This window comes from Trachemys scripta, chromosome 22 (genome assembly GCF_013100865.1).
Source record: "Trachemys scripta elegans isolate TJP31775 chromosome 22, CAS_Tse_1.0, whole genome shotgun sequence".
Lineage (NCBI taxonomy): Eukaryota > Metazoa > Chordata > Testudines > Emydidae > Trachemys > Trachemys scripta.
In genome coordinates, this window is record NC_048319.1 from 70,306 (window position 1) to 95,981 (window position 25,676).

Sequence of the window (25,676 nt, forward strand, 5' to 3'; positions counted from 1 at the left end):
AACCAGTTCTGAATTTATTGTGGAGTTCCTTCCAGCTCCTACTTCCCTCTGGCCAGCATGCTTATCCCCTGTCATATTGCTAGCAAACAGCAAAGAGGGATGCTAACTGCTTATATGGCATTGTACCAATGGCCTAAGTTAGTTGCACATTTCTGATGCAGTACAAGGTGCTAGTGGAAAGCTGTGAGGAAATGTCCAATTAACTCTAATACAGAGGGACCACTCCACTGGCTGCTGAATTAGATACATGTCTGCTGTGTATCCATGTCAGCTGTACTTAACTGTCAGCACTCACGGTGAATGGTGTAGTTGTAGCTGTGTCAGTCCCAGGATATTAGAGAAGCAAGGTGGGAGAAGTCCTATCTTTTATTGGACCAACTTCTGGTTTGGTGATAAGGACAAGTTTTCAAGCCACACGGAGCTCTTCTTGAGCTCTGGGAAAGATACCTCAAGTATCACATAAATGCCAAGTGGAACAGATTGTTTAACATAACACAGCACATTCCGAGAGACCATTCAAGCACTTTTGTGCTAACTACTTATGCTAAACAATCGGTTCTACCTTGCATTTAGCTGTGACACTTGGAGTACCTTTCCCAGACTTGAAGAACAGCTGTGTGTGGCTCGAAAGCTTGTCTCTCTCTCCAACAGAAGTTAGTCAATAAAAGATAATACCTCACCCACCTTCTCTCTCTAGCACTCATGGTGAGCTTTTGTAACACCTGCAAGTAAAATAGAACCTGCTAATAGTGAAGTCTGATTCGCTGAACCTCAATTAATTATGTTCCTTTATGTCATGAGTCCTCATGCTGCTCAGTGTCCTGAATTAAATATTCTGATTCAGCAGGAGCATTTGAAGGTGAGAAGCATTGTGTGCTTTCCCATATTAGTTAGAAAGACCTTTTAATTGTCTCTTTCAGAAAGGCTATACAATCAATTGTCAACAGTTATAATCAACCTCATTAATGCCTTGACCATGAAATAACTTCAGCCCAAAGTCACTTGAGTTAATATTTAATTGGTGGATGTTCGGTTAATGTAAACCAGCACCTGAATAAGGTACTCCATCTATCTTTGGCCCCTCCAAAGCTTGTATTTCATGTCTTTATTTGTTGATATAATAAAACATACCATGTCTTTTGTCTACTGGACTTTATAACTTTGAGATTACCTTATTGTATTCTGGTTTGTTTACTGGGATACAAAACAAGCAGCACAATTACTTTTTATTCAAATTTACTTCCATTAGTATTCAGAAATCTACTTCCTGGAATTCTTAAACAAATATTTCACCAAGGAAACTTTGATGTAAGGCCTTACCCATCTGAGACATGTCAACACTGATCTGAAAGCTAAAACATGGCTGGAAAGAGGCAGAATGTGTAGATTAACAATACTGCAGCATTTGAAGTAAGGTACCTTGATGTTTTACATTATGAATGTGCTATGATGTGCGAATTCTCATAGTAAATTCAAATGCTGCAGTTTAACAATCTTTTTCTGAGATCAGTATTTGTTTGACACTTAGGGGTTGGGGCCCAGCTAAGGCTTTTCATTTGTAGAAATAATTTGTGCCTGAATACAATGGCTGCTACATGATTTGCACCTGCAAACAACTATCTGAGAGAGAGAGACCACCTTTGTGGTGCCTTGGCACTTAAGAATTACTGAAACATTCAAGTTGATGTTTCCCTAGTTTAAAAGAAAGGGGGCAGCTAACTGGCCATTTTTAGTGAGAGGTCCTTGACCCTGGAACTTGCTGCCCTGTTGGTGTCTTGTTACCAGATTCTATGAAGCTGCTCTGCTCTTCCCCTTTTGAGGAGGGGATGTGATAGAAAAGGTTTAACCAGAACTGTGGTGGCGTGTGATTTTAATGCTGATTTTTTTTTTTTAATGGGTGAGGGGGAAGGAGGAGTTAATTATTTAAGTAGTAAGAGTTGTAAATGGTTTTATATTCTTGTTATAGTTATGCTAAGAAAGTTGGATGGATGCAATTAAAACCATGAATAAAATTAAAAATAAATAATTTTGTGAAACATTCCTGTCTTCAGTGGGCTTTGGATCAGGACCTAAGGACAGATCTGTATGTTCTTTGCTTGGCCTTGAGAAATGTAATTGCCAAATCAATTTAATTAAACCAATATTAATATTTTTAAAAGGGTTTCAACCTGTTCATGTAAAACTTAAGTAAACATTTGTCAAATAACAAATACAAAACTGTTTGCCAATGCGTAAGTACATGAAACACTTAAAACTTGGTACCTCTGTCGTATATTTGAGCACTAACCATCTTAATGGGCCTCTTACTGGATTTCCAAGTATTTATTTTTACAGGGCATATAAATATCCTTTGAAAGATTTAGTTTCAAAATTTAGAAAACTGTTAGATTAGTTTAGTTTTCACCCACACACACTTATTGTACAAATGTCCACTCCCTTGCATCTGTACACACACCCAAGGCATTCAAACACCATTCTTAGTTCCAATTATAAGTATTGGAGTATGTAATGCAGCATGATCTGGTAGAAAATGGAAGAGCAAAGGCAAAAATTTTTTTTGTAAAATCTAATGTTGTTAAAAGAATATGATCTTTGCTACCACCCCAGGACTGACCTGTGTAGGAAATCCAGGGCATCTCTTGGATAAAACGAAGAACTGAACCTTAATTTTTTGCAAGTTTACGTGTGAGACTTTGGACATTCTAACAACACATAAAAAGTAATTTATTTTATTCATATACCAAGAATTAGAGTCCCCTTTCCTCACATTCTTGGTTGAAGAAGCAAAACCTGCAGTAAACCAATTTTTTTCCCTCTGCACATACTTAAACCTTGGTTTGAGGTGAGAAGCATGCTTTATCTGGATTCAGTAGGCAGCTCTTATACTGTCATTTTGGCTAATATTATACTGCATATACATTGTTTTTAGCATAGTCAAGAACAGTCAGGTGCCTCAATTTTTACCTTTCATACAAAAGATGAATGGACATTTTTGCTTTTAATCTCCAGTTACACAAAGCCCACGTGGGTGTCTTTTACACACAGAAGAAGCATACTAATCCTACTTTAAATTATATTTACTAATTAATATTCAATGACTTATCTCCACCAAATAGCAGACTCTCTCAACACCATCTATTTCTTGCTACCATATGAAGTGCACAGGGGAAAATATTTTAAAATATATTTAAATTCCCCAGCAAGCAGCTGCATATCTCAGAATTACCGACACCTATTCAGCTCTAATACAGACCCATTGTAGAACCAGGTAAGGAATATAGGTCTAGATTTTTACAATTATTTGGGTGCTGTTCTGCTCAGTGTTACAATGTGCAAGTCCCGAAGCCTGTGTCACTTTTTAAAATGAGACTTGGGCTCCTAAGTCAGTTAGGTATTGCAAGGCTGAGCAGAGCAACATTTAAATAGCTCTTAAAATCTGAGTTTTCTGTTTTGATTAACAAGATTTTTTTTTTCCTGCCAGGAAGAAAGCAGGTGCTGGAGTCATCCTATACCTTAAGATGGCTTATGGAAACTCAGACAGATTGGTTTGTACACCATGGTGTGCCCTCATGGTTCCTCGGAGTCATCCCCAGAAAGTGAGAATTGTTGAACTATGATATTTCAATACAATAGTAGGAGAATAATCAACATTCCTATTATGAAACCTGCTTCTCAGTTGTTAAAAATTGGACCAAGTTTGTTTGAACAAGACTGCCATGAAGATTTTTAACTAATTATTCAAATTAATAATGATTGCTTGCTTTGGTCTGTTTTAAATGTTGGGAGGTTAAAAAGGAATCCCGTATATACTCAATCATAAGACGGTTCATTTATAAGCCCCCCCCCCCCCCGATGGATAAGTAAAAATGGAAATATTTTATGACACGTTCATAAGCCGACCCTATCATTCAGGGGTCGGCAAACTGGTTCCCGGGCCATCAGGATAAGCCGCTGGCAGGCCGAGACGGTTTGTTTACCTTGAGCGTCTGCAGGCATAGAGGTAAACCTAAGTAAACAAAGTGTCTCAGCCTGCCAGAGGTTTACCCTGATGGTCCGTGACAGAAACTGGTGGGGAATTTTTTTTTTTCGGGGGGGGGGGGGGAGAAGCTAGGGGTCAGGGGAGTAACCCCTGTGACCACCTCCCACATGACCCCACCCCTAGCCTGGGGCCCCCACACTCTCCCCTTCCCACCTTAGCTGGGGCGGGCCAAGAGAGGATGTCTCTGGCCTGGCCAGAGCTGCTCCGGCAGGCTGGGCTGGGCGGCGCAGCTGCAGCCTGCCAGCCCCGGAGCATATGCTAAAATGTTCTTCTGATTCAGGGATTTAGTAGTACCTCAATGTAAACCAGAAGAGCTATAGGAAACCTGGGATACCCATATATTAGAGATCAGATGTATTGGGGAAAAATTAATTCCCTAGTCTCCTCAGTGCTCATGAGCAGCCATGGAATTGGTGGCAGAATGGACTAGATTGAGCTTTTAGACTCAATTCCTGTGTAAGAGGTTGTGCACTCCTGGACTATTCTGGAGAAGCTTGGATGCAGCACCTTATTGCAGCTCTTATGTAGTCAAACTTACTTCCCTTCCTGCACTGGTGCATGTGTTGGGAAGGGCAAAGCCAAGTATTTACTCACTCTTTTGCCTCTCTCCATGCCCACTTGCTTCCAGGGAGCACCAGACACCAGGGTCCATGCCATGATGTGGGAACACTAATATCATACAGGAGAACTGGGGGAAGAGGAGGTGTATGAAAACTTGTGAGAGAGAGGTCTTACTACTACTTACTCCCTAGCATGGCTATACAAGGCTGGGTCACAGTCTGACCCTGTATTAACATGGCTGTAAGTCTCACACTATTAAACACATCCCCATGATCATTGTCCATCAGGTAATCCATTTCAATATCTATATTACACCATGGTAATCAACAGCTGCTAAGCAGATGAAATCCTGGCAATCTGAGTTCTGTCTGCTGTCTTTGCCCTTTGTTGTACAGAAAGTTCTCAACTCAATACTGAAATAACTAATTTAACTGACTAGTGAAAACCAAGAAGATACCTGGAGAGTCACAGGACAGTAATGTGCACTGACTCAGGATATAGTGATAGCTCACTCTTATAAGGAATCAGATGTAACAAACTTATATTACTTTAGAGAACTATTGTGAAGTCAAAACTCAAACTGCAAATTTGAACCAAATTCAAAAGTTTGGTGCTTACAAAACTCATTCCTAATTCAACCACCTCTGTGAATGAAACCTTGAAATGCTTCATAAGCATTCAAAACATGTCAGACAAAGAACTAATGCAAGTCCTGTCTCCTTTTTCAGTCTGAGTAATTTAAAATGGTCAAGCTGAAACATGTTCCAATCTTTTAATATTTCATTACAGGGCTGCTGAGGATTTATTGCAGGATAAACCTCTGGGATGTTTCCTCATATGAGTTAGTGAAAGTCATATTGGTCATAGTCCCTCATAAAAATAAGAAGCCAACATTCTATTGAAATAATTCCAGATAGCTGAGACTGATTAGCGAAAGTCTGGATCCCCAGGAATATTTTGTCATATATTGCTTTTGCAGTGCCTCGCAGTAACCTTTTCAGCATGTCTTAAGCTGTAAGGACCTGTTGTCTCTGATGGCATCTTGCAGATATTCTCCATCCAACTTGTTGCCAGTGTCTCTCTCACTAGCTGTGAGGTTGTTGTCATTCTGACTACACAGTCCGTTTTAATAAATATGATTTCTGCTTCTAACAGACCAGCACCTTAGCTGCTGGAGGGAGAAGAGGCCCAGGAGCAGATTTACAGGCTGTCTTTCAGGCATTCAGATATCGTAGTGGTGGGTGTGATATAAGAACCTGAATAGAATAGGATTCTAATTCTTTTTTGTCTGAGCCTAAAAACCTGTTGATTTAGCATAACAAATGTTTTTTTTTAAATACAATTTTTACTGTCTACTCAGCTACTATTTTTCATATTTAAATATTTTGGTTGTTTTAGAAAAATGTTTACAGTGACCTGCAAAGGGAAATCCTATATTTGGGACCCTCCTTTCTTTGTGACATATAAAGCAGATCTGAAAGGTTTTATTTAAATTTCAACTTTTTTTTCCTTTTTTTAAATTTTGTTAACATTAGAAATATCAGGTCTCTTCTTCCCTGTTCTGCTGGAAGAGTCTATATGCAACTGGGAGGAACCAATGCAAATATAATAGCACAAGAGTATGAAAATATAACAGTTGAGTAGGAGAGGGATTTTTAGTCACTGTTTTGAACACCAATTTAATTCAAACTTGATATATGCTTGGGGGAGAGGGGAAAAGCTGACGCTTCAGTCACTCTCACCCCTTCAACTGAGGCTGAAAAAAGAACTGGAACAGGAGTTTAATTTATCAAGAGTCCTCTGGTTAAAAACGTTACAGACAACATGTGATGTTCTGGAGGTAAAAAAATCTAACAGAAAAAAACTTTCCATATCTCTCTGTCATCTCTGTTGTATGAACACTTCATAAGTATTAATGGACTTATCTTCACATCACTAGAGTGAGCTGGGGAAGTATTATCCCCATTTTACAAATGAGGAACTGAGGTACAGGAATGGAGAAGTTTGCCCAAGACAACCCAGGAAATCTATGGTAGAGCCAGGAATGGAAGCAGATCCCATGAGTCTCAGTCTAGCACCTTAACCACAAGACCATCCTTCTTCAGTCCTGCTTTGTATGGCTTCTGTTTTCAATAATTGTTGTATGGCCCTAGAGACTGGGAAATAGGTACTTAGATATTTGTTCCTCTAAATATTTTACAAATCACCATAAAACAGTAAAAGGCCCAAGCACAATTTTTCCTCTGCTGGTTACCTTTTAAAAATTACACAGACAAGACAATGACTTTAAGAGCTATTGACAGCACAACAAAATCATTTGAGGACATTTTTTATGTTTAAGAAGTAGATTAATAATTTGCATAACAGACACTGTAGAGTAACAGCCTGTTAAAAATTTTTTTCCAACTTGTATAGAACTCAAAACAGGCAATTAACTTCACAAACCCAATGTAGTGCAGACTAGCCAGGGGGTTCAGCTGCAAAAATCGGGACTTTTTATGGGGAAAATGGGACCACAATTACAATGAAAAGTTCTTTAATAAAGTGAAATCTGTTCTCCTGGTCTGTAATGTACTGAATCAAAAACTCTATTCAGTGATGATAGTATCTTTATCCATTTTCTTCTAGTGCCCTGTCCATGCTTCCTGACTGAGGAGTTACATAATGGATGGTTCATTATTTCAGGAAAGATTACAAAATATAAGACATTGGAAGACTTGGTGAACTTTCGTAAACATAATTCTATCAGACCTTACAATTAACTGTTAATCCAACCATGTGGATAGGTAAATCAAGTAGGAATGTGCATCATCTTTTGTTTTTGCCCTAGAGTCGAGTACTGTAACTGTATTTTACTTATTATGCAGAAACAATATAAACTGCTCCTGGGTCTATGAACATAAGGAAGAAATGATATTGTTGCAGCTTTCAGTAATCATACAGTGCCGCTGGCTGGGTGATACAGGTGGTGCTACTAATGTGTGGTTGATGCTTATTAAAATCCTAGATAACTTTATTCTGAGTCAACCTCTCCGGACGCTGCTCCACTTAAGTGACACACAGGAGGGCAGTTGAGTGCTGAGAAACCGCAGACCTGCAGTAGCAAAGGCTGGATACAGAAATAGAGTTTGAAAAGAGATGCAGGACTAGGAATTCCCCTCCCTTGATCCCTCAGACAGGCTTTTAAAGTTGTTTTATTAATGAGAAAATGAGCTAATATGTGGTGCTCAGCATTCCGGGCTGCATCCCTGCTTTCATTTTCTAATGTTAACTTGAGCCATTATTTATATTCAGGGTCCCCAGTATTCAGTGATGCTGTAGCAATGGAATTTGCCATGGAATTATGCTCCAGAATCACTTTTTTTTAATTAAAAAAAAAATGGGAAGCAATTGTAATAAATGCAGTGATGTCTGCCTGAGTCTGCAGACAGGCTGAACCAGTAGCTGTAAGGAGGATGTGAACTGCCCCATTCATCTCAACAATGTTTATCAAAACCTAACAATTATAATTTGTCAATTTTAAAAAATATTTAATTGGCCACTTTAACAGAAACATGCAGCAAACATGCTTATCCCACAGCCCTAAACAACCTTCCATAATTCCCCAGCTGTCCCCTAACCAGCTCCCCAAACCCCCAGCTTCACTCCTGACAACTTCTGCAAAGCAATTAAGCATTTTCAATACAAAATTTTGCAGCACATCAAAAATTTACCATCCTTGCATTTTTAAATTAATGAAATTTAATACCAAATTAAATAACACAAGAACGTTGTTCCAATTGAATTATTCATTTTCACATATAATTCTGTAAAAAAAAAAAAAAAAAAAAATCCAATTTTACATATATCTGAAACAAAGACCAAATTTTCAGTCTGCTGCACTAGAACACCGCAGATTCCAGGCTCAGGTTCCTTGACATCCTGCAGGTCACATAGGGTCCTGTTCATAGCCTTACTCACTGTTGTCTATTTTTTTTCTTTTCAGGAGAGTAATTAAAATACTGATTATGAAGAACTGTTTTCTCACAGAGTTATTTTAAATAATTATATGAGTTGTGCAAATCTCTTAGTGGCCTTGCTCCCTGAGAATCTGACTGAAACCAGCGGCTGCATTTCAGGGTCCACGCTAGCACAGCAAACTATTCCAGGAAACAGAACAACAATGCAACTTAATCTTCCAGCAGATCAGGAAGCTCCCCCACTCCCACCCAGGACAGTGGCACCCAAATGATCCTTCAACATTAGTGACAAAGAACCTTCTTCAATACAAACTGATCGTCCTAGCTGCAGTTTGAATGGACTTTATGCTCCAGTTACAGAAGAAATGAAGTCTGAGTCAAATAGATCTAGTAAGTAAGATAGTCTAATTACAGATATTAAATCTATCAAATTTCAAGTTCTCGTTTAAAGCTTTTTGTATTTACAACATGCAAACAAAACAAACTATTGATAGAACAATCTGAATTGAGCTATCAATGGAGAAAACATCTAAACTAATGGAAAACAATCTGTAAAACAACAGAACAATCTATAATGGATTAGGAAGAATACACTAGGATATTAAAGGAGGATCATGGATTAAGATTGAATTTACCTTTAGATACAATAAAAGATGCAAATTCGTATCCAAATATATATTTATATATATATTTTGTAACATCTTAAAGCGTTAACCTTTAGCGGCATCTGTGGAGCAATTCCACTTAATCTTGGAGGATTTCTCTAGCACTAGAAAAAGCTAAAAGATGGCTTTTAAAGTGAAGTAGTCAGATAAAGACTTGATAGTAGTGTACCAGGCAGGATACTCTATTTGCCTAACACATTGCTGGAAAGCTATACACCTCTACCCCGATATAACGTGACCCAATATAACACGGGTTCTCATACAACGCAGTAAAGCAGCACTCCGGCGGATCAGCGCATCAGCTCCCAGCCGCGGCGCTCCGCCTCTCGCCGATGTGTTGGGGAAAGGACGCCCCCCCATACTCACCTGCGGTGGGAAGCGGAGCACCACGGTTGGGAGCTGGTGGGACCTTACACACACACACACACACACACACACACACACCTTCTCCCAGCGACACGGCTGGGGCAAGGAAAGCGGAGAGGGCTGGGGCTGCAGCGCTCTGCTTCCCGCCACAGGTGAGTACAGGGGGGGGCCTTTCCCCAACCTCCCCGCACTCACTGGCTGTGGCGGTCAGGGGACAAGGAGCAGGGAGGCCAAAGCAAGTTCGCTATAACGCGGTCTCACCTGTAGCGCAGTAAGATTTTTTGGCTCTGGAGGACCACGTTATATCAGGGTAGAGCTGTATATTTTTTGTAAGTTCTTTTTAGGGCCTGGCTCTCTCTGAACTACAAAAAATAGTTTATTCTGAAAATGACAGCATGTTGTGCTACATGTATACTCCATTACCGCATTACAGATCAGATCTGCTCAGGCTGTAAATCAAAACAAGACTTTTTAAAAAATATTTTATTGGCAAAAAAACCACTTCTGCTAAATTACAGTTCATCAGGATTTCCCTTTGTATCTTCTAAAGATTTAAACGAGACAAAACAAGACTTTTCCAACTTGCTCTTCAGTGTCTGAAAATCCTTATTTGGTCCTCTTTATTTCTCTCTTTCATATGAACAGTAACCCCAAGCAAAGTAATTCTGAAAGCAGATGATAATGACATTGCAGACTCAAGATGCAGCTCTCATCTCTCTCTCTCTCTTTCACCAGATTCAGATTCGAATGTGAAATGTACTATTTACCAAAAAAAAAAAAAATCAGTTATGTGTGGCTTTTCATCTGTAGATCTAAAAACACTTCACTAAGGCTGAATAAACTAACAGCTGAAAGCCAAATGCTAGGACTGTGTTGCAAGTTGATGATTGTTTCATAGACACATTTTTTGGTACCTCGTATTTTTGTGTAACTGAAACACTTCATAGGATAAGACAGAAATCAGAAACTGAGTCTGGAGAGAAAAGTATAATTGAGTGTATGCTGAATAGTAGTATTTATGAACGGTAATTCAGTATAGTGTGTGACAGAGATCCAGTCATCCTTAACTTGGGCACACTTTATTTTATTTTCTGGTTTGGGGATAAGAATTTAAAATGCTGAAGTTTGAAGAATCTTATGATATAATTAAAATTTCTTTAATTTTAAAAGACTGTTTCCGTTGCAGTGTTGCCAACTCTTCCAAATCTATCATGAGTCTCTCAGTATTTTGTAAATCCCATCTCCTGGAGTCATGAGATTATGTGAGAATCTCCTCTCTCTCTCTCTCTATATATATATATAAAATAAAATTTTCAAGCAAGTTTCTAGCACTCCTGGGTGTGGAGAAAAGTTGTAAAACATGGTCTGCAGTTCAATAAACAAAAGAAATAAAAACCCAAAGCATTTTTTAACCTTGTTAATTTGGGGAGATGGGGGTTGACTCATGTTTTTTCAATGGTTAAGGTTGGGAATAGTGGCACTGACTGTCAGACAGGGAAGTTTTTAATTTGCAAGTGCTTGTAAACCATGTGCTTGTAAAGGGCCTCTGATAGAAAGTAAGGAGGATTTCCCTATGTATAACAAGGCTGCTGTTACCTGAGGAAATCAGGAGCTCGTACTATCATGTGCTGAAAATCTTCCACAGAGAGTCTGCCATCATTGTCTTGATCAGCTTCATCAATCACCTTATCACATACAAGACAAACCTCCTCTGGGGTAAGTTCATTTCGGGTCAGTTTGTTAACAGTTTTCTCCAAGTCTGATTTGCATATGTAATCATCATTGTTAAAATCTGTCAAAGGAAACAGAATTAATAAATTCAAAATTACAAGAGCTGTCCTCTACATGTCTCTCAGCCAGCCCCACAGTGAAAAGCTGTGTGTGTGACTCATTACCAAATCCCAATACCTCTGAATAATGGATCCGAAGAAGTGGGCTGTAGTCCACGAAAGCTTATGCTCTAATAAATTTGTTAGTCTCTAAGGTGCCACAAGTACTCCTGTTCTTTTTTCTGAATAATGGGACTCCCAAATAGAATTTTAGAATTGTACACTCGCAATTTTTAATTTGCATTTATAAAATTACTTAAAAGGCACTGTAATGGGGCACCTGCCCCGCACCGGCCCTGAGAGGGTTAAAACCAGCCTAGGGAGGCTGAGGGGCAGGCAGCCAAAGGAGTGGCTGCAGGGGAAACAGCCTATTAGGGTGATTTCTGTAGATAATTAGGACGGTGGCTGGACCAGCCAGTCAGGGCTCAGCCGGCCCATATAAAAGGAAGCTACAGACCAGCGCCAGTAAGTCTGCTACAGGGGGCTCTTGATGGGCGGTCAGGACTTACAGCCTCCTTTCTCGCCCCACCCAGCCACTGAAGGAGCGGCCTGGCTGTGGACCGCCAAGCCACTGTGAGGAGTGGCTGGGCTCTTGTTGGACAGAAGAAGCGGGGTGGGGAAAACAGATGGTGACACAGCCAGAGGACTGTGGCACGAAGCAGATGGTGAGAGAAAGAAGCCGTAATGGGCCTGCAGGGAGAGGCAAGGGTGGGAGCTACCACCAACCGAGGGTGCACCCGCTGGGACAGAGCTAATTCCCAAAACACCCAGCAGGAGCTGCCAGTGATACTGCAGATGATACTAAACTGCTAAAGATAGTTAAGTCCAAAGCAGACTGTGAAGAACTTCAAAAAGATCTCACAAAACTAAGTGATTGGGCAACAAAATGGCAAATGAAATTTAATGTGGATAAATGTAAAGTAATGCACATTGGGAAAAAATAACCCCAACTATACATATAATATGATGGGGGCTAATTTAGCTACAACAAGTCAGGAAAAAGATCTTGGAGTCATCGTGGATAGTTCTCTGAAAATGTCCACGCAGTGTGCAGAGGCGGTCAAAAAAGCAAACAGGATGTTAGGAATCATTAAAAAGGGGATAGAGAATAAGACTGAGAATATATTATTGCCCTTATATAAATCAATGGTATGCCCTCATCTCGAATACTGCGTATAGATGTGGTCTCCTCATCTCAAAAAAGATATACTGGCACTAGAAAAGGTTCAGAAAAGGGGCAACTAAAATGATTAGGGGTTTGGAACGGGTCCCATATGAGGAGAGATTAAAGAGGCTAGGACTCTTCAGCTTGGAAAAGAGGAGACTAAGGGGGGATATGATAGAGGTATATAAAATCATGAGTGATGTGGAGAAAGTGGATAAGGAAAAAGAAGAACAGGAGTACTTGTGGCACCTTAGAGACTAACAAATTTATTTACTTATTCACATAATACAAGAACTAGGGCTCATCAAATGAAATTAATAGGCAGCAGATTTAAAACAAATAAAAGGAAGTTCTTCTTCACACAGCGCACAGTCAACTTGTGGAACTCCTTACCTGAGAAGGTTGTGAAGGCTAGGACTATAACAGCGTTTAAAAGAGAACTGGATAAATTCATGGTGGTTAAGTCCATTAATGGCTATTAGCCAGGACGGGTAAGGAATGGTGTCCCTAGCCTCTGTCTGTCAGAGGATGGAGATGGATGGCAGGAGAGAGATCACTTGATCACTGCCTGTTAGGTTCACTCCCTCTGGGGCACCTGGCATTGGCCACTGTCGGTAGACAGGATACTGGGCTAGATGGACCTTTGGTCTGACCCGGTACGGCCTTTCTTATGTTCTTATGTGTATGAGTTACCCTGTGACAGACACCCATCCACAAACTCTGCATACTCAATCATATAGATCCTAAATAGTTTCACCAGTACAGAGTTTACCGTGGTGCCAGGCCCAGAGTCAGAAGGAGGCCCAGAGTCAGAAGGGGCCCCAGCCAGCCTGATCCCCCGGCCGGCTGAGCCAGCCAGGAAAGCTGCTTCCACCCTTGCCCTGCCTCTTCCCACCCCTGCTCTGCCCCAGGCCTGGCCCCCCCTCCACCCCTTCTCCCCCTCAAGCTCCCTCACCTGAGCTACACGTCCCTGGGGACTGCAGCAGGGGTCGGGCCCGCCCTGCACTCACTGGGCGGTGGGAAGTGGAGCGCCCCTGCCCCAGCCTGCTCCACTCCACTGGCTCCTAACCATGCTGCTGGTGAGTGCTGGGGGGATGGTCTCCCCCTTCCCCCGCGAGCCTCAGAGTGTAGCAGGCTGGGGCCGGGTCACTCCACTTCCCACCGCTCCGTGAGTGCGGGGTTGGGCCCACCCTGCAATCACCGGGCAGCAGGAAGTGGAGCAACCTGGCCCCGATCCGCTCTGCCAGCTTGTGCTTGGGGGGTGGTTCTTCCCTGCCCCCCAAGCCTGGGGAGGCGATGGAACGGTGGGGAAGGGGCATAGGATGGGGAAGAGAAGAGGAAGTGGGGATGAAGGGGGTGGGGAGAAGAAGGGGCAGTGGGGAAGGGGCATGGGATGGGGGAAGTAGGGGCCCAGCATGCAGCATCCCTTTGGCAGAAGCTGGGTTCCCCTGTTAAGCAGGCCCATCGAACCCTCACCCTGACAAGCCCCACCTCCCCTACATCTGTACCATCCCGATGAGCCCCCCCCAGACACCCTCCCCATTGAGCCCTCAACCACCTGTACCTGGACCCCCACCCAAATGAGCCCCACCTCCCCTGCACCTAGACACTCCCATCCCCGCTGAGCCCCGAACACCTTCACCTGGACCCCTGCAGAATCCCATTGCTCCTGCACCTGGAACTCCACAATGAGCTTCTGTGCATCCAGATCTCCCACTAAGCCATCTGCACCTAGATTGCCCCACAGAGAACTCTTTTACCCCCACCTGGATCCCCCCACACTAAGGCCCTCTGGACTTGGATCCTGCTTCTGGGCTGAGCCTGCTCACCCCACACCTGGTGCGCCTGACACGGGGGCAGGGCCCCAGGGTGTTTCTGGGGCAGGCCTGGCCCTTGCACTGTGTCAGGGTCGGGTACAGCCTCACTGCTGAGTCCCTGGGGGGATGGGGGGGGAGTCTGCAGGGTAATCTCCCACCTCCACGCAACCAGTGGCCTGTGCTCCCCACTGCCATGTTGGAGCCTCCACATTTATTTGACATAAAATTTGCAGAATTTTAAAATATTATGCACAGATTTTTTATTTTTTTGGTGCAGAATCCCCGCAGGAATATGGGGTGCTGTGATGGTGGGACTGTGAGGAAGGTGGTGGGCAGTGGGGAGGTCTATGGGTACGGGACGCTGGGTGAGCGGTGTGGTGTGCAGGGTGCTGTGCAGTTGTGGTGAGAGGCCAGCGGGGGAGGTCTCTGGGAGGGGTGGGGGCTGGGCATAGAGATCTGTGGTGGAGGTCTCTGAGCGAGGGGGCGCTGGGCATAAGAGTGGGACACTGGGCAGGGAGACGGTGTGGTGCGGGCCCGCCCTGAAGGGGAAGGGGCATGCTGGCAGCACAGGGCTGGGCAGGCCAGTGTGCATTTGGCAGCCGCAGGTTTGTAAACAGTGCCCTCCTGCTAGGCTGCGCAGAGCGGGACTGCTCCCGCCACACTGTGCCTCATTGCCCCCAGCCCTCCCTTCACTCTGGAGACTGACCATCCTGCACCCCTGCACCTTGCCCCATGGAGGCCCAGAAATATGTCTGGGGCCGGGCCCACAAAAAGTTAATCCGTCCCTGAGCTTCACCCCCTAACAAAATCCCCGCATAATCAGAATAGCAAACTAATATTAATGAACTAAATGAATAATAAAGCACAGTTAAAGGAACTGTCTGATTTCCTTCCCGCCCCCCATGCTGAGTCACTTCCACTTAAGAGTGCAAAAACTGAACTTGCTGTTCTGTTTGTATTGCATAATAGATTGTTCGGCTTTTGTTGAAATTGAAAGAAAATTCAACTGAAAACAATATTACAAGAAAGACTAAACTACTCCTGTTCTTAAAATTCCCCTATGAGAAACTCTGATATAAGGCAAGGCTTTTCAAAGGACCCCATTGGAACTGGGGCAGGCAGAACTTTTCCAATCAGCCTAATAGTTTTTTCTTAAATGCTGCTTCCTCTAATCATGAGGATTGGAGATTAAATAACTGCTTTGGATGAAGCACCAGGAATTCTCCAGCAGATGTCAGACTCTGATCAGTTGCACCCTCCAATCCCAGTAAAACCAGATCAGAGCCACTCAAGTGCTTAATTAAAGAAAATTTTAAAAGGGGAAGGAGAAATACCAGGAGAATCTAACAAGAAAGGATTAAATGGCAAGACAAAACTAATTAAAAATGTGTATGTGCCAGAGGATGTAGGACCTGCCAACTTGTTTTATGGTAAGAAAAATTTAAAAGTCACAACCTAGCTATCTGCATCCAGCAGAGATGGAAACTCAGTATATGCAGCAGGAGAATGGGAGCCAGCTACTATAGAAAGGAACCATGGAACAGATCAAAAGTTGATCCTCATATTTAATCTAAAGAGAGAAATCCCTGGGGGTTTTGACATACCAGCATTGGAGACATTCCTGGTGGATGGGAACTCCCAGAGGTAAGTAGGAAACGAGTCATGTCTTCCACTCTCCTCCATAGCTCCCCACCCCCTCAATGGGATTTCTGGTCAAAGACACCACTGTTAAATGTTATTGAACTCTTACATGGATGGGTTAAAGTAATCTACCATACGAGATGCATGGATGGCCAGGAAGTGCATATCTGAACATGCCAATTAAGCCAGTCAGGGACCCAGAAGTCCTGGACATAGCAAAGTAGTTGGTACTGGATAGCAAGTACTGATGTCAGGTTGACCAGAGTAGTCAAAGGACAGAATTGTTTTCATAATATGTAGGTTTCTCTGTAACTAAGCTAAAAAGGCCATATCTAGTTTAGCTTATGAGAAGTGTAAATCTTGATATGTTAAACAAACTGCTTCTTTTAATTCCATTTCCTCTGTTTTTAAATCAATCTTGATTTTGGTCATGATTATTCGTCACGAACGATTACTGGTGATCACTCATGATTACTAAGTAATGTCACACAGTCCATAGAGAAAAGAAAACCTTGTAACTGCTAAGGCGAGGTGCTGCTGATGGAAGAATTTATAGAACCTACATGTCCTTCTCAGGCTTGGGCTACAATTTACCAGTATAACTCTTTCAATTGGGGTGTGTCTTCTGTTTCCAGACACTCTTATACCGTTAAATAGAAAAAGCCTTAGGTTATGTGTACGTTGTCCCGCAGTTCAGCCCATGGGGATGTGCACAACAAAGTCCTGCACTGTAACTCCCCTGTGTGGACATTGTGGGCGCAAACAATAAGTTTCCTAGTAGCCCTGTTTGAAGAGGATTATGTTAACGTGAACTAGGAACATTTTAGTTCATGCCTGCAGCAGCCACACAGGGGAATTACAGCACTGAACTAATATGGACAGACTTATACTGGTATAAAGCTGACTTATACCATTATGGCTGTTCCCCTTCTTTTACGGGAACAAGTTATGCTGCTATAAGCACTTTTATATTGCTATAACTGTGTCTCTGGAGAGACCAGGGGTTGGGGGAGGGAATACATTTTAACTACACTAGTATAGGTTTCCAAAAGGGCCTATATGGGATAAGTACAATGTGTATTCAAACAAATGGGGGGGGGGATAGCTCAGTGGTTTGAGCATTGGCCTGCTAAACCCAGGGTTGTGAGTTCAATCCTTGAGGGGGGATCTGGGGCAAAATCAGTACTTGGTCCTGCTAGTGAAGGCAGGGGGCTGGACTCAATGACCTTTCAAGGTCCCTTCCAGTTCTAGGAAATGGGATATCTCCATTAATTAAACTTCTTGAAATGGAGGTTGTGCATTACCACCATGGTCAGTTCTCAAAGTTTCAGGCGTCAGCAAATTCTTTAGGTTCTGTTATGAATCCTCCAATAAGAATATAAGAATGGCCATACTGGATCAGACCAAAGGTCCATCTAGCCCAGTATCCTGTCTACTGACAGTGGCCAATGCCAGGTGCCCCAGGGAGAGTGAACCCAACAAGTAATGATCAAGTGATCTCTCTCCTGCCATCCATCTCCACCCTCTGACAAACAGAGTCTAGGGACATCATTCCTTACCCATCCTAGCTAATAGCCATTAATGAATTTAACCTCCATGAATTTATCCAGTTCTCTTTTAAACGCTGTTATAGTCCTAGCCTTCACAACCTCCTCAGGCAAGGAGTTCCACAAGTTGCCTGTGCACTGTGTGAAGAAGAACTTTTGTTTGTTTTAAACCTGCTGCCTATTAATTTCATTTGGTGACCCCTAGTTCTTGTATTATTGGAATAAGTAAATAACTTTTCCTTATCTACTTTCTCCACATCACTCATGATTTTATATACCTCTATCATATCCCCCCTTAGTCTCCTCTTTTCCAAGGTGAAAAGTCCTAGCCTCTTTAATCTCTCCTCATATGGGACCCGTTCCAAACCCCTAATAATTTTAGTTGCCCTTCTCTGAACCTTTTCTAGTCCCAGTATATCTTTTTTGAGATGAGGAGACCACATCTGTACGCAGTATTCAAGATGTGGGCGTACCATCGATTTATATAAGTGCAATAATATATTCTCCGTCTTATTCTCTATCCTCTTTAATGATTCCTAACATCCTGTTTGCTTTTTTGACCGCCTCTGCAGACTGCGTGGACATCTTCAGAGAACTATCCACGATGACTCCAAGATCTATTTCCTGATTTGTTGTAGCTAAATTAGCCCCCATCATATTGTATGTATAGTTGGGGTTATTTTTTCCAATGTGCATTTTGAAGTTCTTCACAGTCTGCTTTGGTCTTAACTATCTTAACCTCTCGAGGTCCCTTCCAGTCCTAGAATCTATGAATCTTGAGCAGGTTAGTATCATCTGCAAACTTTGCCACCTCACTTTTTACCCCTTTCTCCAGATCATTATGAATAAGTTGAATAGGATTGGTCCTAGGACTGACCCTTGGGGAACACCACTAGTTACCCCTCTCCATTCTGAGAATTTACCATTAATTCCTACCCTTTGTTCCCTGTCTTTTAATCAGTTCTCAATCCATGAAAGGATTCTCTTTTATCCCATGACAACTTAATTTACATAAGAGCCTTTAGTGAGGGACCTTGTCAAAGGCTTTCTGGAAATCTAAGTACACTATGTCCACTGGATCCCCCTTATCCACATGTTTGTTGACCCCTTCAAAGAACTCTAATAGATTAGTAAGACACGATTTCCCTTTACAGAAACCATGTTGACTTTTGCCCAACAATTTATGTTCTTTTATGTGTTTCGACTAATTTGCCCGGTACTGACGTTAGACTTACCAGTCTGTAATTGCCGGGATCACCTCTAGAGCCCTTTTAAAATATTGGCGTTACATTAGCTATCTTCCAGTCGTTGGGTACAGAAGCCAATTTAAAGGACAGGTTACAAACCCTAGTTAATAGTTCCGCAATTTCACATTTGAGTTCTTTCAGAACTCTTGGGTGAATGCCATCTGGTCCCGGTGAGTTGTTAATGTTAAGTTTATCAATAACTGAGGGCAGCTCAACAGAAGTTTGAGGCTTGGTCTACACTAGGAACGTACGTCAGTATAACTATGTCACTCAGCCATATGGAAAATCCACATCCCTGAACAACATAGTTGTACCAACATCCACTCACCCCCCTGCTGTAGACAGCATTGCATCAATGGGAAGGCTTCTCCTGCTGACATAGCTACCGCCTCTTGGGGAGGTAGAGTACTTACACCAACATGAGATGCTCACCCATTGGTGCGGGTAGCGTCTTCACTGAAGTTTTCACTCTTCTCAGAGTTGTACATGTAGACATGCCCTAAGAGAGATGACCCCCTTGGCTGTGATGATGAGGGCCATCTAAGTACCAAAGTACATACACAGACCCAACTGAGATGGCAGTTTGCAGTGCATATCTTAAGTGCTCTTGCATCAAGGAACCTTGAGTCAAATACAGCACCAGGATTACCTCCAAACTTTACTATCTATGCCTGTTTCACTCACCATAAATTTTAAAGGCATAATAAGCTTTGAGGTCTCTGGGAGCCATTTCACTCAGGACTGAAAACATGTCCAAAAAGTCATCTAAAGTCATGTTGCCCTCTCCATCCTCTGAGAAAACTTCTGCTATCCGTTGACGGAATGGATTGTCCTGTGGAACAGGGATGCAGGATAAAACGGGTCAGTCTTTACTATCATTTATGTCAAGGCATTTGACGGACTCAGTAGTAGCCCAGCTCTAGTTTTGCCCTCTCTTTATTTTAACCCAGGTGTGGCAGACAAACACCCTCTTGCTCTTCTACTCTTTTAGGTACTGAGGCTGACTCAGAGACCAGCTTCAGCCTTCTCTACTCTACATGGTGCTTCAAAATGTTTTCAAAGAAAACTACTGGAAGCTTCCAGAAGGATGTTGGAATTAGAGAGCTATTCACTAGGGAGCCAGGATTCAGATATCTTTCAGCCTCCTGGTAATTAGTACAGGATGAATTATTTAGCAGAAGAGGAGGAAAGTGAAATGTGGCTCCCCATCTAGCATCTGTGTTCCTTGGACTGTACCTTCAGCTCTGCCATGCTGCCAATGAGTTCATAGGGAAGCTTCACATCTGGTTTATCTATGTAGCTGAGTGGGACCAGCTGTGGGGCCAGGTCTCGGTATCTGTAAAACAGTCTGGAAAGGGAAGGAAAGACTCATTTAGGGCTCAGTATACTCATGGCTCTAATAACAATGTCTGTCTTTTCAATATTGCTCTTTATACTTCACATCATTTAGCAGGGTGGTTACATTTAAATGTCACGTAGTATGCTTGATGAAGGGAGAAACATAGTGTGAAATATACTTCCTATATTATATATTAACCAGAAAAGTTATTTTCAGTGTTACATAAAAAAGAAGGGGGTGAAAAGGTCTGTTCAAGAACTAGGCAGCTGTACTATGGGAAACAGAATGACAGAAGCAGTTTTCTAACGTTATTTAGTAATTTACTACTGCCTCAGTTATGCTTCCACCTCACTTCTGCTAGTCTGACATTGCTCTATCAGCAGCCATTTTTTACATGATTGTGTTACTGAGAGGAACAGCCTTCAAAGTTCTCAATGCTCTAAGACTAATCCAGCTAAAATTCCACACTGGAGAAAATAAAATAACATAAAACAGTATTTCTAACTATCTGGATTATTACTACTAAGCCAGCAGCCTACAATTGTCCACCCCTCATCCCCCCACCCCCCAATATCCACCACAGGCATCTTAGCGCTTTGCTGACACTCAGTGTAGACTTTCATCTTGAGAGACCAGAGCGTGCTCCCTCACACTCTCATGCATCTTCCATGGCCTGCCTATCTTAATCCCCAACCCCTAATCTTTCTAGCCTGCTAGTCCTTTTTACTCTATGATCCAGGTTCTCTCTTTTGTCTCCACCCCCTTGCCTCTTCCCTGATTATTTATTATTTGTATTACCATAGCAGCTAGGAGCCTCAGTCATGGACCAGGATACAATTGTGATAGGTGCTGTACAAACAGCACAAAAAGACACTCTGCCCCAAACAGTTTACAGTCTAAGTTGGCTGCCACCTGTCATGCAGCTGGCTCATGAATGTTTTAGAGGCTGATAAAGAAATTGGCCAGAATGGCAGGAATCACATTGCTCGTCTAAGAACTGAAAATTGTCAGATGTTGCAGCTAACTGCCCTGCCAGCAGTTTAGGATTCCAGACACTGATTTGCAAACATATTTGCAACACATTGAAATTTCAGCTGTTTCTTCAGGAGTCCCATGCAATGTGGTAAGAGGACACTTAGCTCAGCAAACTAGGAACATGGTCTCTTTGTGTCTCTTATTAAACTAATTCATCTGCCAGCCTTAGTAAATGATCGAATGGCCATTCACATACAGCAAATCCTGATCTTCCTACCCTATAGAGTTGGTGTGACCTCCAGTGCAGATGCAGTTCAGCTGACTGGGGAAGGCAGGCCAGGAGGCTGGAATCCCCTCAGAGGATACACAGCCCCTTCAGATTAGGAGCCTCCTTCTGGTGGGGTGCCAGCTGGGGGAGCAGGAGGTGGCTCTGCTACTGCACTGTCCTTCCTGGAGAGAGAATCTAACTAGGATAGAAACTACAGTACTGCAATCTTTAGATGGCTCTGTAACAGCTGCAGAATGGCTCTCCTGCTGCTCTGAAGCCTCTAGGAAAGGATTCCTCCAGCCCCATCCCTATACAATTCCCCTGGTCAAGTCCCTGTGCTTGAAATGGGGTTTGCCCCCCATTGCAGCAATATAACAGGCTCAGTGCCTTGTCAGATTGAAAAGATTTCTATTTTCATGAGTCATAGAAGGGCAAATTAAGCCAAACCCTGTCTCAGTTCAACTCTATCTGACTAAACCTAGGAACAAAACTGGGTCAGATCTCTGGGCTCTAGTCTGCTTTCACTCTGCTTTTCTCAGATGGATTCTAAGGGAAAGGGAAGCTTGTAGGTGTTCTGCACAGTTTTTTCCCCTGTGCTGCAGTGGCACCTCAATCTGTGTTTTAGTTTCTTGAACAGTCCTTGTTCTCCGCAGGTCCTTGTTCCCTGGATAGAGGAAGTTAATAAAGGCAAGAGATGGCCAAGTTCTTTTTACTAAAAACAAAAGAAAAAATAACAACCCCCCCCCCCCCCCACACACACACACACACACTTTTTGTCTTTTAAGTCCTCCTCAAGATATTAGTCACCAGTAGCCTTTTCCATGTACCTCTGCTTCCCAGTTAGCCACCCAGGCATTAGTACCCCTGCTTGAAGGCTGCCTTACTTGGCAAGTGTATCCCCAGTTTATGGCCAAAAGAGCTGCCTCATATCCACATGCATAATCCATACTGGGATGTATGTGGGCAAATGCTGCTCATGGCTCTGTGCGACCATGAATTCTGAGTGAAGCTCTTTTTAGTGATCCCCTCCTAGTGAACAAGGTGATGCAGAGGAGAGAGGGAAGAGCTGCTGGGTTAGAAAAGAGCTGTAAAGTACTGCACCACATTTTATAAACTAATTCTACAGACAATCTTCTCTGTAATATTTCATTCCAGCTCCCATTGAAGTCAAGGCCTCTTATTGTGGTTTTAAATATGGATTTAGGTGCCTAAATGAAGGCACACAACTTTAAACATTTTGGATGTAATAATGACTCATAGATTTTTAAGGCCAGAAGGGACCACTGTGATGCAAATAAGTGATCTTCAAAAGATCTCAGGAGAATTAAGAATGGGGTGCAATAATGGAAATATTTTATGCCTACCTTGCCTTTGAAATGAGCAGGCCTTTTCCCCCTGCAAAAACAAACAAGCAAACCCACAGGTGCTAGGAATAGAGAACACCTCCAGGACCATCTAGACTACCCAGTGGTAGGAGTCCTCTACCCTAATCTCTTAGGCTTCCTTAGATACCTGCTAAAATTTCCCTTGCTTTTTTCTCAGCTTTAAGGTTTAAAAAAATGGGCTTGTTGTACCCTTCAAATGTGGGACTTCATCCTGCCTTTTGTTGCCCACCCAAACCTCCCACTGATTTTGTTAGGACTCAGAGCTAAGAAAGGGAGAAGATCTATAAAATGACCTCAAAAAGTGTTCATTTTTCTCAGTGCTGTTTACTTATATTCTTGCACTAGACTGAGGAGACCATTCACAGTTGTCACCAATTAAAATGGTATCAAACAATGGGACAGAATTTTCTAAAGGGTTTCCTATCAATAATAAATGCCTTATTCATGATATAATTATGGTCTTGGCCTCTATTCAATACACAAAGACACAAACAGCTTAGGTTTAATTTATTACAGATGTTCACTTCATTTGCATTTTGTGCTGCACAGCACTCATAAACAGCGACTAGGGTGGGCAGCAATAGGAGATCACAGTCTGCTGTAGAAGGGCACTCTACTTTCCAAAGGAATTGGCACACTGATGTTGTGCAGTGACAACCTAAGAAAGGGGCAGGTGCTGGAAGTGTTTCTGCTGATTAATTTGCTGCATGGTAAATGAGAACCAAAAGCTGATTTCCCCATGCAAACGGTTATCCACCACATCAGCAGAATACACTATTATTGTGTGCCAGCACCTGCAAAAGTACACTGTGGTACCACTAGGAGAGGAGACCAGGTTCAGGTTGCCAATTAGACTTTTGATCTCTCAGCCAATGAGGCATATAATGTATTACAAAAATCACTAAGCCCTTCCTCCTCACCCCCTTGTGCCCAGGTGACTAAAGATCAAACGAATTGGCCAATATGTACCACTTACTGGGAAGAGGTCCTAAAATTTCTGGAAATGAGCGATTCAGGCTAACCCAGGCCTTGTGCTCCAACGAGGCACCAGGCTTCAAAATATCACCACAGCTTTCACATATAAAGTCCCAGTGGGTGACATCATGTTGTCTCAGCAAAAGCTTTTAGGCTACTTTGATGCTGGCATGATTACTGTGGAATCATTTTTGTGAAATAATTTAATCCCTAATCTTGTTTCATGGGACTTGGGGCTTGCAAAAAAGTCTCAGGAAAATATCATAAATGCAGCTGTAAAAAGTGACAGAAAACAATAGATGCTCTGGAGACAGCACTATATTGTCAGGACAAAATTAAAAGCTTTCACTTTAGCTTTTGCTCTGTTTTAATAGACAAAATGAGCCAACAAAAGTCATGGAAAAGAGCATATTACAGGGTCAAAGCAGAATGATTTCAAAGCTAGAACAATCCTGCGTTTGTAAAGAGATGAAACAGAGGCTCTAATTACATTTTTATAAATCTAAGAAATTATAGTTACCATTAAAAAAACTAAATCTGCATGGCACTAAAATATTTCTTAGGTTACACTATAAAGACAATAGAACTACTGGGAAAATATTTAATCAAGTAGATGGCATATGCCAAGGGTAGCAATATTCTGTGTATCACTTGTTATAAAACAAGATAGTGGGACATGGGGCCCTCTGGCAGAGTATTTAGTGAAATACTTAGATGTAATTTGTTATTGTGTTTTGGGTGGAAGTGGCTGGCATGTTAATTGAATTATAGATTTTTGTCTTAACTAAAGACATTGAACATGATTTTTCTGCATGTGTTTATACACTCTGCGGTTATCTATGACAATGACGCCGTATTAAATCCTACTTAAAACATATTAAAAAGATTACTAAGATCACTAGATGAGTGGCCTGACTTTATTATAATCTCCTTATAGTTTTACAGACAAAAAATATAGACGCACCTCAGAATTTCTTTCCTTGTAAAGAATGTGCAGTCCTGTAAAATATGGAAAGATATAAAATGTGGTGGTGAATTTTTTTTTTTTTTTTTAAACACACACTGGCTCAAACTCTTTCCTGTTGTAAACATACTGACTTCACTGGATTTACATTAATGATGAAGCTGGCCCAAGCTTTATAAACTTTCTGTTTACAATTATAGAGTAATGTTTGACAGTTTCTTCTCACATAAAAAAGGTAAAGGGGTATTAAACAGCCATAAACCATTTACTCTAAAGACTTCGGACACCATTTGATAGTCCTGTTTAGTGCCATATAACTAAGTGCTGGAGATTGCTTTAAAACAACCTGCCATTATCCTGCATTGTGTCTAATTTGTCTTTTGTTTGTTCTTACCTGATATGCATCCAGCTGCTCTGGAGTGAAAATGGTTTGTTTATTGCCCATTTCTGTTTCTGAATCCTGATTCTTGTCCCATTGCTCTTTCCCCTTAAGTTACCTGTACAGGAAGGCTGAATATTGAGATATGAAAAGCTGCAACAATGAGGTTCAGACAGAGCGGAGGATCAGGTAACCACCTTCCCTGCTTCATGGATTTCAGAATCATAATAGGAGCATTTCATCAAATCTTTAGTCTGAATACATAAGACTCTCATACAGCATCATTCACCTGCTTCCTGTGTGCTCTGCAGAGACTCATATTACAGCATTTAACAAACAACTAACACAATTTCTATCCCTTGTCTCTGAACTAGATAGGGGACTGTGTGGATTTTAGTTTTATGTTTCTAGCAAGTAAATTCACATACCTAATGACTGCTAGGAACTCTCTTTCTTCCTTCAACATTCAGCAACTCACTCTAAAAAAGAATCACAGTGAGTATGGTTTTTCATAGATTCATAGATTCTAGAACTGGAAGGGACCTCGAGAGGTCA

At 42.1% G+C, this 25,676-nt stretch overlaps 1 protein-coding gene and 1 long non-coding RNA gene across 8 annotated transcripts; one reads left to right on the forward strand and one right to left on the reverse strand.

Annotated features, from left to right (window-relative positions):
* Window positions 1-635: 635 nt before the first annotated feature.
* Window positions 636-10,890, forward strand: LOC117869056. Of its 5 annotated transcripts, none has more exons than XR_004643765.1 (4): window positions 636-3,596; window positions 7,229-7,386; window positions 8,586-8,949; window positions 10,236-10,890. It is a non-coding gene; the product is annotated as an uncharacterized LOC117869056 (long non-coding RNA). The 5 variants fall into 5 exon arrangements; XR_004643764.1 differs by having other exon boundaries at window positions 636-3,268; window positions 3,482-3,596; window positions 7,229-8,949; XR_004643766.1 differs by having other exon boundaries at window positions 636-1,410; window positions 3,482-3,596; window positions 7,229-8,949.
* On the reverse strand, window positions 9,906-25,676 carry CIB3 (calcium and integrin binding family member 3). Of its 3 annotated transcripts, none has more exons than XM_034755549.1 (7): window positions 25,550-25,676; window positions 25,137-25,239; window positions 24,743-24,777; window positions 20,073-20,184; window positions 19,521-19,668; window positions 11,187-11,382; window positions 9,906-10,349 (listed from the first exon to the last, which is right to left on the reverse strand). In XM_034755549.1, the coding sequence occupies exons 2-7, from the start codon at window positions 25,185-25,187 to the stop codon at window positions 10,328-10,330; spliced, it is 564 nt and encodes a 187-aa protein (XP_034611440.1). In that variant the 5' UTR covers window positions 25,188-25,239; window positions 25,550-25,676; the 3' UTR covers window positions 9,906-10,327. The 3 variants fall into 3 exon arrangements, with proteins under 3 accessions (XP_034611440.1, XP_034611439.1, XP_034611438.1); XM_034755548.1 differs by having other exon boundaries at window positions 25,137-25,252; XM_034755547.1 differs by lacking the exon at window positions 25,550-25,676 and having other exon boundaries at window positions 25,137-25,538.